Source organism: Eulemur rufifrons, chromosome 7 (assembly GCF_041146395.1).
Source record: "Eulemur rufifrons isolate Redbay chromosome 7, OSU_ERuf_1, whole genome shotgun sequence".
Lineage (NCBI taxonomy): Eukaryota > Metazoa > Chordata > Mammalia > Primates > Lemuridae > Eulemur > Eulemur rufifrons.
Window position 1 is genome coordinate 5,464,162 of NC_090989.1, and position 14,352 is coordinate 5,478,513.

Here is a 14,352-nt window from a genome sequence, read left to right on the forward strand (position 1 = left end):
AGTTGTGCTGCTGCAAGACAAGGAGTGTCTGGAGCCGCCAGCAGCTGGAAGAGACAATAGCTGGTCCTCTTTTAGCACCTGCAAAGGGAACGTGGCTCTGCCGACACCTGATGTTGGACTTCTGGCCTCCAAAACTATGAGAGAAGAAGCTTCTGTTCTCATAAGCCACCCGGCTTCTCGTGATTGGCTACAGCCATCCTGGGAAGCTAATGCAGTTTTCAGTGTACAGGGGAATTGTGCGCTTACAACAGGTGGATTTTATCATATGTGTATTATACCTCAATAAAGCTGTTAATAAAAATAAACACTTTTCTTTATAGGCTGGGGACAGAAGGAATCAGAACCAAAAGCTGGGGCTGGTAGAGGCAGTTGTGACGTGTTAGTCCACTTGCCCTGCTGTAAAGGAACACTTGGGACTGGGTGATTTATAAAGAAAAGAGATTTATTTGGCTCATGGTTCTGAAACTGTATAAGACGTGTGGCATCAGCATGTGCTTCTGGTCAGGGCTTCAGGGAGCTCCACTCAAGGCAGAAGGTGAAGAAGGAGTAGGCTCGTCACATGGCGAGAGCGCGAGTGAGAGGAAGGAGTGTCCACTCTCTTAAACAGCCAGCTCTCAAGTGAACCAACAGAGCGAGAACTCACTCATTACTGCAGGGAGGGCACCAGGCCATTCATGAGGGATCTGCCTCCATGACCCAGATACCTCACCAGGCCCCAATCTAGCACTGGGGATCCAATTTCAATGTGAGTTTGGAAGGGCTGAACATGCAAACCATATCGGCTGCTTCTCAGAAATCCTGGAAGAGGAATCTTGCAACGGTTGTGGGCAACTCTCTTTCAAATGCAAGACTTGTAGTACCTTTTTCCTTGGTCACCAATTCGCCTGCTCCACATCTTGTTAGAAGGTCAGTGCTGTGAGGCACATCTCTGCCACATGGCTGCTGATTCTGCAGAAACCCCCAAGTGTAGGTTCTTCGGTGGGGGTCCAGGCTATAGAACTGGTAGATCTTTGACTTTTTGTGATAGTCTCAAACCTCCCTGGGAAGCCATGGGGGAAGGTGTGACATGGTATGTGCCAGTCCTGGAGGAACCCGCAATGTTTCTGTGGTCAAGAGCCCAGGGAGCCCTGGAGGGCCTCTGGGGCAGACAACCCTGGGCACGGTGGGAGCGTGACCTCAGAAATGAGGGTGGGCCTTTCTTCCTGTGATTGGGGAAATGAGGTAAAAAGCAGGTACAAATATGGATTTGTTTTGGTCATTTTTCAAATTTTCCTAGCGCTTTTTGATAACACTTTTTTCCTTTATCATGTTTTAAAAATATCTTTGAACATTTTATGGGTAGTTATTTTTCAGTCTGTGTCTAACAATTTCATCACCCGAAGTCCTTGGGAGGCTGAATCTCAGTCGTGGTGGATTGCTTTTGCCTGCATTTTATAATTTTGGTTTGTGAGCTCATGCTTAGCAGTTTTATCTTGGTGAATGCCACTGGGCCTGGAGAGGGGACACATTCTTCCAGAGTGTGTTTGCTTTTGTCAGGTTCCTCAGACCTATCGCTGAACTAGGGCAACCCCCATGTGGGCTCTTTAGCATGAATTTGACTCCAAGCCTGTGTAGTCAGGCCAGTTGCAGATTCTCAGGGGAGAGATTTTTCTTCTACATTCATAACACAAGCCAAGGCAGTTTGCTTCTCTCTTTGCTATCTGTGGATTTTTATTTTTATGTTTTAGTTATATACTTTCTCTCAAGAGAGAGCCCTTTGAGGAGCCTGGCTTTGGAGGTCTCACTTTTAACTCCCTGCCTCTCAGACAGTCAAAGCACCAGCATCATATTACCTCTGCCTTCTCAACATCCACTTTTGGTTTTGGCTCACGGTTTTTCTGTCAATTTCTTATAAACTTAGTATGCATTTAAAAAGGTATTCATTATATGTTGTTCAGAATTTCTAGGTGGTTTGTGAAATTGTGGTGGGATCGTCTCCATTTCCAAAAACAGAAATATGCATAATAATTTTGAGGTGGAGAAAGAGAACTTGAGAAGTTTCACAAATAAAGGTTTATGTTAAATTGGGGGTGAGATTCTTTGCTATAAGTTATAGAAGAAGGACAGGTTTCAGGTCCCCAAGTAACCGATAAAGGTTGGCAAGGTTTGTAACAACTGTGGGAGGTGGGGACGTTGAGAAATAATTGTAAGGATTAGTTAGCAACAACAAGGGATCCACCTACACTGACTAGCAGTGAAAGTTTCATCGCCAGTGTTGAAAATGATAGAAATATAGATGATTACAGAAGGAAGAGCCTAATTCTTAATGTTAAGTCTCATTTCTAGACTCATCAGCCAGTAAAATCACTTTCCTGTTCTAAGGGACATAGAGGGACGGGAAGAGAACAGCATCCCCATGAACATGAAACCACACGGCAGTTTCTGCCGAGGGCTCCTTTGGACAAGTTTCATTTTGCTGCCTCCTTCCCTTTATCTTGTTCATGATTCTTGCTCAGCAGTTTCTCGAATAAATTTTGTTTCAAAGAAACACCCCTGAGTGTTATGCCGGGGAGGATCAAGAACCCCGCTTTGCTGAACAAGCTGGGCCCTTTTGGTTTTTCAGTCCCTGCGATGATAACATCCTACCCCAATACCACCCTGGCCACTCAGGGCCAAAAGAAGGAGATGAGCTGCACAGCCCACGGCGAGAAGCCCATCATCGTGCGCTGGGAGAAGGAGGACCGCATCATCAACCCCGAAATGGCCCGGTACCTTGTGTCCACCAAGGAGGTGGGAGAGGAGGTGATTTCCACTCTGCAGGTAAGAGCGCGACAGATCCGCACAGTGGACTCTAGAAATGTTATGGGAAGACTATGTCTGTCCTTTCACACAAGTGGGTGCTTGCGGGTGATAAGTAGCAAATAATCTTTTGGAGTTTATTCATGAATCACCATTTCTCTCCCCTTCCATACAGTGAGATTACTGAGTAGCCTTCAAAAATAGTGCTTCATCATAAGTATTATTAAGAGTAGAATTATTATGAACACAGCAGGAAACCCAACCATAATATAAAAAAGTGAGAAATAGGGCTTCTTAATGGCAGTTAATCCTGGAGGAATGACAGCCTGTGCTGTGCACATGTTTTAACTTCCTGCAAAAAGAAAAATGGCACAGCCTTTGGGACAAACAACATTATAATAAAAATAATTTGCTTCTTTCGAAAAATCCAACAGAAAAAAAACTTTCATTAATCCAGGATCACAAAAGCTAGGAAAAAATATTGTGTTCTCCTATGTTTTTTAACACTATTGGCAGTTAACTGAGCAATGCTTTTATTACAGGGATGGGAGATGATGCTGTAGCATACACATGGGAGAGAAAAGGATCTGATTTGAAACATTTATATTGGTTCTCTCCCGAGGGTCTAATCCTGGAATCCTCTGGGCAGAGCTCTGTTGAGGGTGGTGCTGTCTCCAGGCCCTGATTGCAGTGTTTACAGAACTGTTTCTGCAGGCATGGCTGCTTTAGATGCTCTAAGGGCATACCATGAAAAAGGCGTATATGTGGAATATATGTTAGACTGTGACATCCCACATAAATTACACACCCAGTCTAAGGAGCTGCAACTGATGTGGACAATGCACATGGGCCTATCCATCTGCACACTTACCATTGTGCTGAAATAATTCGCCCTCAGAGGGATACGTGTGTGCACGTGTGTGTGAATGAGTGAGTGTGGGTGTGGGTAACGGTGTGTGGGTGTGTTGTCTGTTTGTGAGTTTATGTGTGTGTGCATGCTGGGCATGGCAGAAGGGAAGGAAGAGTGGGGAGAGAGTATTACAGCCAAAAGGCATTCTGGCTACTGAATAAGATGAATTCCTTTCTGCTTTACGCATAGATTTTGCCAACTGTGAGAGAAGATTCCGGTTTCTTCTCCTGCCATGCTATCAATTCTTACGGGGAGGACCGTGGAATAATTCAGCTCACCGTGCAAGGTAGGGAGAAGATGGCACAAGGGAAAATGCACAGGTGTTCCGGGACGGAAGTGCAGCCCAGCCCCAGGCACCTGTGTGGACTCAGCTTGCCGTCCAGCACTTCCTAATTCTCAGAAAAAATTGAAGTGAATGAAGCCAGTACTAAAGCAGTATCATGCAGTGCCTGTGATTATGTCAAAGTGCAGCCCCCAAACAGGGAACAAAGCCCTTAAAGAATGAAGTCAGATGACGAGCTCCTGGCAGTCACGCTGGGTGTGCAGAAGTACCGTGGTGGACTTTCTTGTTCAATTTTAGGAATCTGTATACTAGACAATCAGAATGAAAAGGGAAGGTTAACATTTGGGACCAAAATGTGTTTTCAATTAGAGATCCAAAGTAGAATAGTGGCATTTGTATCACCTAGATTTGGCCCAGTTCTATGAGTGCTATGAAATTGCACGTCCCGGGAAAGTGGAAATTCCCCTCCCTAAAATGGGATTAGGAAACATATCTTCCCAGATAAAAAGCATCTGTCCTTGTCTAATGATGAAAAATTGTGTCTGAGTCATGCTCTGCATTTCCACCAGCGCTATCTCTTCTGAACTCGGTTTGAACTAACCCTGGGTCTTTCTGTTGCTGGCGCAGAGCCCCCCGACCCTCCCGAAATTGAGATCAAAGATGTCAAAGCACGCACAATCACGCTCAGGTGGACCATGGGGTTTGATGGAAACAGCCCCATCACCGGCTATGACATTGAATGCAAAAATAAATCAGGTAAGTTCTTTATGTTCTCCAGATTTACTTTCACTTCAAAAAGCCCTTTTTTTCCTTTTTAATTTATTTAACTCCTAAGAACACACCTCACCTCAGGGAAGCTCGGAGGGTGCTCTTTGAACAAGCTGGTCCCCCCCTGCACGAGGTGCTTCCAGCTTCCTTCAGAGGGAGCCCGGCTCTGCCCCTTGCTTCTGAGCCAGCCCAGACCTCACTCGTGCTTCCTGCCGGCCTCTGTGGCTTTGCTGCCACCCGTGGGCACACAGGCAGCTGCTGACAGAGCCAGGCCCCCGCTGAGACCTTTTCTCACCCGTTTCTTCACTTCCCATTTCCCCCGCTGGACGACTGCTCTAGGGCATGGGTCCCTGTCCTGTGCCCAGAGTGCTCGGCCCTGGCTGCACCTGGGCTCTGCTGGGTGAGCTGTGTAGTGGTGGTTTGTGCAGAAAAAGGAGAACTCACTCTGCAGACACCTCCTAGAAATGCCCGGGGACCGCCAGCAACACTGACTGCTGCACAGGGAGCACTTGGCCGAGAGCCCATAAATAAAACTTCCCCGCTGCCAGGGCCACTGCAGGGGTGCCCTTTGATGACCTTCCAGGGACAATGGCAGGGCCATTTCGAACAGTGTGATCCATCAGCCCGTGGAAAACCACCGCTGTGGCCTCTAGTCAGAGTTTTTACCGTGTCTCATAAAAGATACGAGGAATTCGAGCACTGGCAGCATGGGAAGGGTTAATAAAGATTCTTAGAGGCCACAAAAGTGGCCTTATTTTCCACTTCCTGGCACCTTATGTTATTTCAGATTACACACTGTGACTCATTCAATAGCCTTTAGGTGAAGCCGTAGCGAAAAGTCAGCTCGAGGCAGCAGGAAAAGCGGGTGAAGAGTGAGGGAACGTTTCAGCAGGAACGTGCCCAGGGCTGTGCAAGTGGGATTGCAAAGAACCCCGGGGGGGGAGGGGTGGCTCTTAAGGAATTCGGGAAAGCAGAATTTGGAGACTAAAACGAAGATGGATCAAATCGAGAACAGTGTTTTGAGAAATAGTGACTGAGACTTGCTGAGTTAAAAATGCGTGTAAGAAAAGACGGAACATCTCAGGTCATTCATCTCAGAGTGGCACGTAGAGCCCCCAGATGAGCTGGTGCATACACGAGGCCCAAGGAAAGACTCTCAGGGGGCGATGGGGCCCTGAGTCACACTGTTGCAGGGAAATGCAGCAGGGCCAGTGTCTGGGGCTCAGGGGCCTGCTCAGTGACCCTGGTGGGCAAGGCCGAGATAGTGCTGAACAAAACAGGGACCAGGACAAACCACTTCCCAAAGGCCAGGGGAGAAGAGGGTGACCTTGCCTTTGTTTTAAATAAACAGAATTGAAAATTCTGAGATACTGGTCTTGAAGAGTAGAAAATTGTAACTAATTGAGCAACAGCTATGTGCACATATGGAAATAACATTCATTGGAAATCAAGCAGGTGGGGGAAGGAGGGGATGGGTAAAATCACACCTAATGGATACAGTGCACACTATCTGGGGGACGGGCACGGTACAGAGGCAATTTATGTAAACAAATCATTTGTACCCCAGTAATATTCTGAAATAAATTAAAAAAATAAAAGTCAGGCATAAATCTTTGGGCTAAAAAAAAAATTTAAAAAAAACTTAAATGCCTGCTATAAAAAAAAAAAAAAAAGGGCTTCCTAGGTGAGTCAGGCACAATTCGAGCAGAAATTGGTCTGGAACATGCCAGTGGCAAAGAGAGCTCAGGCAGCCCCAGCCCTTGGTGCTGGAGTGCTCTGGGGATCAGAGTGCTCTGGTGGCCTCCCAGAGCAGAGAAGCTCAGGGCCCCCACTGTCTTGCAGGAGGGTCAGTCCTAGCCAGATGCTGGTGACTGTCCCAGGCTCAGCAGGGTTGGGATCCAGCCCGTGCTATGTCAGCGGCAGGCTGTGTCTCACCAGCCCTGTGCCTTGGCCTGGTTGCCTCCCACCTTCTGGTCTCATCTGTGAAGTGGGTGACCTACCTCAGAGGACTGTGGCTGGTGAGGATCCCTCAAAGGCCGCTTGCTGCCTCTGGCTGGAAGGTGACCCCTTCCTGGGACCACGCAGTTGTGCCCTCCTTCAATCCCACCTCTTATGTGCTCACATGACTTCATCTCCCTTTTGCTCCTGGCAGGTGCCATTGTATGTCATCATATATGTGTCACATGATTATTGATGAATATATTGATTAATGCATTTCACTTCCACTGGACTGGAAGCTCCTTGGGGTTCCCTGTGCTTAGTCGGTCTACTTTGGCCCAGCCCATTTCTCCATCACCTGGCACCATGCCTAACATGTGGCAGGCACTCCATGGATATTGATGAATACTCTGTAAGAAGGGAATACATTTAAAACACTTTACTCATTGTCTGGTACATAGACAATGTCTAACAAGTGGTGGCTTGCAGTATTGCTCAAACATACATGAAAAATAAAATGCCTAAAATTGTCTATGTTAGTTGAACTGCTTGTGCACCATGTAAGAGTCCTTGGTGTCCCCTGCCTTCCACAAGCTCCCCAAGGCAGGGACTCTGATTTGGATGCCCCTGGATGTCCAGCTCCCATCACATTGCCTTGTATGTGAAGAGTGTGCTATAAATATTTGTTGCATTTAGTTTACATGCAATTGAAATCTAAGAATCATCTTTATCATCAACAGCATCTTTAAATGTACAAATTAATTGGACTCTACATAACCAAAGCAGGAAAGCTCTTTATCTATAAATCTGGGTACAGTCAGGATTAAGGGATGCCTTTCCCATCCTTCCTGCTCTACTTCAATCAGGGACAGGCCCAGTGCTCTGCCTTTCTAGCGTCTGCCCACCCCCCCACAAACACACACTGGGCAGTTGTCCCCCTGCAGGCCCTAGTGACCCCTGAGAGCAGGGACTGTCTGACAAGCCCTGCACTATGTCCCTGCACCCCACATAGTGCCTGGCACATACACTATACCCTCAACCCTTGTTTTAGGCAATGGTGAAATCATCCCCAAAAGATGCTTTCCCCTACTTTTTGTTAGTTTCCTAAGAAAGCAATATATTACCAACATATTAAAGTACTTAACATTCTTAACAGAGAATTCTGCAAGTGATCATTCAGTCTATGCTTGAACAATCCCAGAAATAGAGACTCACTAACCCTGAGGAAGCACACCTCTGCCTTTGGCCAGCTGCAACTCTTACAAGTTCTTACATTTACTGTACCAAAATAGGCCTTCCTGAATTCAGTGGCACTCTTCCCACACCTAAACTCTTTGGCCAAATAATACCTTGCCCAGGATTTGAAGACAGATGACTCTCCTGGGCTTATTGTTTGCAGGAAACTTGAAACATCCCAAGTCCCTTTACTTGTCCCCTGGCCCTCCCACTCTGGTCGTGCTCAGTGGCAATCCCCAGGTACCACCGGACCAGGTGCAGGCACCATGGAGCTGTTGCCTACCTCATACAGAATGTTCTTCTCTTCCTGTCACCCACAATTCCTTGGGGTGCTTTGGTTGTCACATTGTTGGCTACTAGTGACTACTGCTTGTCCTCCACATGGGCCCATGAGCCCCTTTAAAGAACCCCTTTCAGCATCTTGTCCTGGGGACCCCAGATAACCAGTCTGCAGTTTGCTGCATCCGCTTCCTTTCCTTCTGTGGAACAGCCTGCCTGTCCCACGGCTGGGCTTCCCGCATCTCCCCCTCCCCACAGCGCCTCACGGGTCGGTGAATGGGCTTCAGCACCTTGGCTAGCTCCCCTGCATCCTGCAATGTGACCATCCAGGCCAGGAAGCACAAAGGCTTTTCCACAGCGGGGTGCCCTCTTCCAGCCCTTCTCTCCCTGAGGATTATTCTCCTCCATGAAGAAGAAGACAGAGGTTTCCCTGGGTCCCTGTGCCTCCCTTCTATTAGCCAACACAGTAGGCCTGGTCCTTCAAGTGACCTCTTCATCTGTAAACCTTTTGTGTAATTCTGTCTCCAGAACTTTCAGTGACCCACACTCATTCTGGCCTTCAGCCTCTGACAGCATTTCTTCATATCACGTCCACCCTCTTACAGTTGTCCTCGGTGACCTGCCATCCTCCAGCCTTGGGGTGTCTGGCCCCCAAGGTGGGCTCCCTGGTGAGCACCCAGTATAACCACACTGGCTCCTGTGAGCTCCCCAGTCCTTCTTCACAGGGATTATTTGGAACTGCAGAGGAAGAGTGGGACTCTCAGCTTCCCACCCCAGTCTTATGCCACTGGTCCCCCTGGGGCATGGTGTGGAATCCTGCCCACATTTCCAGTGAATGCTCCTGGTAACTCTTTTCTAAACCAGGCTGCAAGTCTGACCTACACAGCCCTCTCAGTCTTACTTCCTGCAAACTCAGAGATGCTACAATACTTCTTGGCCGAAGCTCCCTTCTCTTGCATTGCATCAAACTCTTTCTCTGCATTGCTCCTCCTCATCTGTAACCAAGTCAAGAACTTGTCAGAAGGTCTTCTAAGCACAGGAGACTCAGCAGGTGTCTGGAAATGTTGAAATCCAGTCTCATTAGGTGTCCTCAGAGAATATGTGCAGGTCATACTCTACAGGAAAGTGATCTTGAGCTTGGGGATAACTCAAGTCAGGTCAAATCCCAGCCCTACTTCTTACCAGCTATGCAACAGGGCCTGAGTGTCTTTACCTTCACAAAGAAAATAAAAATCCTTTCCTCAGCAAGATGTTATAAAAATTTAGTCAAATAAAACAGCCTGTCCAAACTGCACATCAGAATGACCCAGACAGAGAGTTTTTTTTTTTTAAAGCACAGGTTTCTGGGCACCTTCCCCCAGAGTCTGATTCTATAGGTCTAAAACACAGTTGTCAAAAAGCCCTGAGATGCTTCCAATGTGCCCACAGATTTGGGGACCACAGAAGTCACGTTTTAAAATGCCTAGCACAACTCCTTGATGGGAAGATGGAATTGAAAATTAAACTATGAATATAACCAGGAAGAATGTACCATAGACAAAATAAAGAAACTTCTTAGGAGCAAGTCACAAACAGAAATGTATGCACAGAAGTCCAAGAGCCTGAGGATACAAGCGTGAACGGGGGGTGTTTGGTAAGGACACAGGCAGGAAGGACAAGGAATGGAATTCAGGGATTTGCAACAGGTCTTCTGGCCCAGCAGTGGGCATGGGTGGTGGTTTCTAGAGGCAGAGAGCGAAGGTAGCATCAAGGGTGGTTCATGAGTCACACTGGAAGACTGTTTAACAAGAGGACTAGTTGCCAAGGCGTGGGCTGGGCTGAAGCAACCTCCGAGGGACGGATGCTGAAGCCCAGTGACTGCAAGGTGAGAGCTGTGGCCTCCCTGCCTTGATCCCTCATACGGCTGGGGTTGGTGCCAGGAGGAGGTGGTCAGCAGATGTCCACAAGCCTCTTCAGGCTGTCAGCCACTCCCAGACACAACCCCAGTGAAGAAGGCTGTGACTTCTTTGGCCCTGTCAGTTCCAGAAACTTCCATGTTGCCTGAGCAGAGCCATCAACCACAAGTGTCCACCTCCTCCTGGGGGTAGTTAGTCAGCAAGTGTCTCTGCACCTGGCAGCACCAGGGTTCCTCCCTGTCGTCCTAAGTGTCTTATCCAGGAGGCTGGCTTTCTCTCTGTGGAGAAGGCTCCTGTGTACCTGCCACTGCATTGGCATAAAACCTCCTCCCTCATTTGTCCTTTATCAAATCGCATTCTTCTCATCCCTCCTTATTTGAATTTTTGCTGAATCTTCTCTTGCTGTGTCACGTTCTTCTACCTCCAGTCTCCCTGGCTCAAAGGATGCTTTTCCCCCTAACTGCAAGATTCATCCTCAGTTTCTATTAGGCTCCATTGCTTGGGAAGAAGTTAGAGCGTTCAAAAGCAGCCTTTAAGCCACATCCTTTTGTTTTCAAGTCCAGAGAATCACTTTCATTTGTGTTAACCCCTGGACAGAGCAGCCTCCGCACGGCCACACTCACCATTAGTGTGACAAGGTGAGCAGCCCGCTCCCAAGACTCAGAGGTCCTTGTAGTTGCCGTTTATTTATTCATCTGTTAAACACACATTTATTATTTGTCTACTCTGAGCCAGGCACCGTGCTAGCAAAAGGACGCAAAATTTAATATGGGGAGTATGGCCTCTGCCCTCCTGGAGCTTAGACTCCAGCAGGAAACACAGATTATCCATGAAAGACTTACAAGTGTGATGAGCCCCCAAAGAGGGCCCTGGGGTGGTGGGAACACCTGGGCATCTTCTCTGTCCACTCTCTTGGGAGCTTCTTTGCTCTTCTGCCACCAACACCAGCTCTTGACCATCCCCGCCCCCATCAACAACTGCCCAGACTCTGACATAAGAATCATTTTCTGACATTCTCAGCCTTGGTTGAGCCCTAAAATCACCAGGTACAAACTGTCACAGATTCAATGATGATGCTTCACACTAGGCAGGTGCTGTGGTTAAAATTATCTGTAGCTGAAAATAATTCCTACAACAAAAAATTTGAGGCTACATGATTTCAAAAAGTAGAATTGAGACATATGTTCAGCAAAGCAAGGTTTATACTGGAAATTGAGGTAGGTTCATGTGGGATTATCTCATTTTCACCACTCTCTATATGGGAAAGAAAGACTCGGACATGGCTCAAGGTTTTGCTGATTTTCAAATACCTGTTAGAACCAGGGATTTGTAGGGAGCTGAGAGGCAAGAGTGTCCTAACCACACTTCACTTTATCGACCTGTACAATGAGTGCCTACAAGTGGTCGTTTTCCACTCCACTGGCCTGAGCGGCCACCACAGTATTTCTCCTCTGTGACCTCCCCCAGCGGCCAGATCTGTGCTTCTTCCGACGCCCCTCCCTGAACCCTGCCGGCCTCCTGCCGTCCATCCCCACAGTGTGGGTGATGTGTGCGGGAGGTCACATCCCCTCTGACTGCCAGCTCTGCCAGAAAACTGGGAACGGCGCATTGAGAAGTCACTTGGGGTGTCATTGTTCTTTCTTTCCTTCTTTCTTTTCTGTTTTTTATTCCTGCTTGTGAACTTTCAAAGGCAGAGAAAAAAAACTCACGTCTCTATCTCTTCTTTTTTGAAAAACAAAACCCAAAAGACTCCTGGGATTCTGCTCAGAGAACCAAAGATGTTTCCCCTCAGCTGAACTCGGCCACCATCATTGATATCCACCCTTCCTCCACCTACAGCATCCGCATGTACGCCAAGAACCGGATTGGCAAGAGCGAGCCCAGCAACGAGCTCACCATCACAGCGGACGAAGCAGGTGCGTGGCGCTGGGTGGAATCTCGCTCCAGAGGAGCCGGGGAGCTAACTCTTGAGGGCTCAGATGCTTAAATGCAGAAGCAGACCTTTGCCCACGCTGGGTGGAGGTCTTTGATGCGTGCTCTCCATAGTTCCATGCCCTAGAAAAACCACAGACAGTGCCCAGCATCTTACTTTGAAGGCACTGCTCTTCAAATAGAATTTAGTTCAAGGTTCTCATAGCCAAGACTTAAAAGAAAGACGCATGAGGCTAACAATCTGGTGAGATTCAAAGAATCATGCCGTTTTACAAGTCCTTTGTTTGGACTTATGGAATCCAGGTTGAGGGGGGAAGCATGAGTGTGTTTCTTGCCTAAGACCCTGTGCAGTCCAGTGTGGGAGGATGTACGAACATTTAACTAGGAAACAGCAGGCACCTGTTCTGTAGGGGGAGGAGGGGTGCAGATTATTTTATTGACTAGAAACCTCAAATAAATTTATTGTTCGTTCTTCTATTACAAAGAATTTCATATTCAGTGTTGAAAATCACAAGATAGAGATAAGCATTTTGAAAAAGGCAAAACAGCTTGCATCATCCACCTAGAGCATGTTGATGTAACCTACTAAATCATTTTTGCAACCTGTTTCATCACCCACACATGTGCACACACACAGACATGCGCAAGTGTATATACACCCCTTAACACTGCAGTCCATTCATCGTTACTGGGGGTGAAATTAACTGGTTTGCAGAGGACTGAGCAATTAGGCAGTGGTGCATAGATGCTGGTGGTCAGCCCACCTCCTGGCAGTAGAGGAAGCCACTGCCCTTGGGCTTCTCTTAGGAGAAACGTAAGGTGCTGAGGATGCCCGGCTCACGTCTTGGATGGAAAGGTGTGTCCAGCTCCCAAACCCTCCTTTCCTTTTAGCTCTGCCCACGGTCAGAGCTAATCAGCCACTCCCTACTGCGGTGCAGTGGGAAGCTTAGTCTCAGATCCCTGTTTCTCCATAATCACGATTCACGTGATCAACATCCTCCTCAGATGACCAAGAGTTGAAACAAACCTCCTTTCAGTAGGAGTTGTTCTTGACTTTCTTCCCATCACCTCCTTCTCTGTTACCCTTGTTAACGGTGTTCCAAATCGACACTGAACTTATATATCTCTTAAGTACTTTTCTACAATTTGTAATGGCATCTCCCACCATTTGTATAACAAATCCCATATTGCTGGATGTGTCAGATGTTTTCAAATTTTCACTATTATAAGCACCACTGCAATAAACATCCTGGTGGTATCTTTTGCAATTTCCAACATCATTTTCTTATGTTAAATTCTAAGAAGCAGGATGGCTGGATCAAATCCAATGCGACATTTTAACTCTTTTGATATGTGTCGTCAATGTTACCCTCACAGGAATAGGTTAAAATGTGCAGTTCTTCCCGAGCCGCCCACGAGTGCCTACTTCCTAATGCTGGAAGATGTTCCCACTTGCACATTGTTTTCAAGTGTGGCGGACAGAAAGGCCTTTATGCTCAAGTGTCTGAAAGTGAGCCACTGCCGATGCTGGGATGCTCTCTGCGTCATTTCTTGTTTGCAAGATGGACACAATGATGCCTTTCTCCTCTTTACACAGACATATTTGATCTTTGAAAAAAAAATCCCCAGCTCTAAAAGTACTTTGCACTTCTCAGAAATAAGTGGGAAATGCGTGTTAATGTGCTCCTGCAAAAATAGAATCTTATTGAATTATTTATTTAAACAACCCCCTAACTTCCTGGCGTTTTATTATACTGGATATTTAGGGAAAATAAGCTGTCCCCATCTTTCAACCCAAAATGTCATCTTTGACTCCCTGCTCAGCCTTCTCCTTTCCTCCCCGCCCCTTCTGCAGTCCTGCCCGATCCCGCCAGCCGCCCCAGGATGACTGCATTCTTCCGGGGGTGCACTTGCAGCTGCTTCCCTGATTGTCATTATTAATGCTGCTGTTGTTGCTTTTCATTTCGTTTCCTCTGTGACCTCCGCTGCGGCTGGCAGTTGCCATGGCAGCATCTCTCTTCCCAGCCAGGAGGCCAGGTGAACAGCCCCCGGGTTGCTAGTCTGCAGGGCAGCTGCCTGGCATCTCTGCAGACAGATGCAGACACCACCTCCCTGGCTCCTGACAGGCCTTTTGGATTTTACCTAGTGTGGCTGGGGCAGCCCCCCAAAGCCTCTCTCCTTTAGTATTCAGACGAGCTAAGGAGAAAAGAATGGAAGGGAACAGACTAGAGCAAAGGAACACTACAAAGATAGAACTTGTCTTTGTCTGGGTGCATAGGTTTGCATGACCGAAATGAAAAGGTCATTTCCCATGTGTGACTCACACGGGCCCG

The 14,352-nt window shown here is 47.4% G+C and overlaps 1 protein-coding gene across 1 annotated transcript in view; it reads left to right on the forward strand.

The window, feature by feature from the left end:
- The window catches only part of DSCAM (DS cell adhesion molecule), a 740,578-nt gene that overhangs the window by 604,707 nt on the left and 121,519 nt on the right, over positions 1 to 14,352 (forward strand). Inside the window, exons 13-16 of the mRNA XM_069471934.1 lie at positions 2,603 to 2,799; positions 3,878 to 3,974; positions 4,599 to 4,727; positions 11,836 to 12,003. Of these exons, the coding sequence (XP_069328035.1) occupies positions 2,603 to 2,799; positions 3,878 to 3,974; positions 4,599 to 4,727; positions 11,836 to 12,003 (591 nt within the window). The remainder of the gene's footprint in view (positions 1 to 2,602; positions 2,800 to 3,877; positions 3,975 to 4,598; positions 4,728 to 11,835; positions 12,004 to 14,352) is intronic.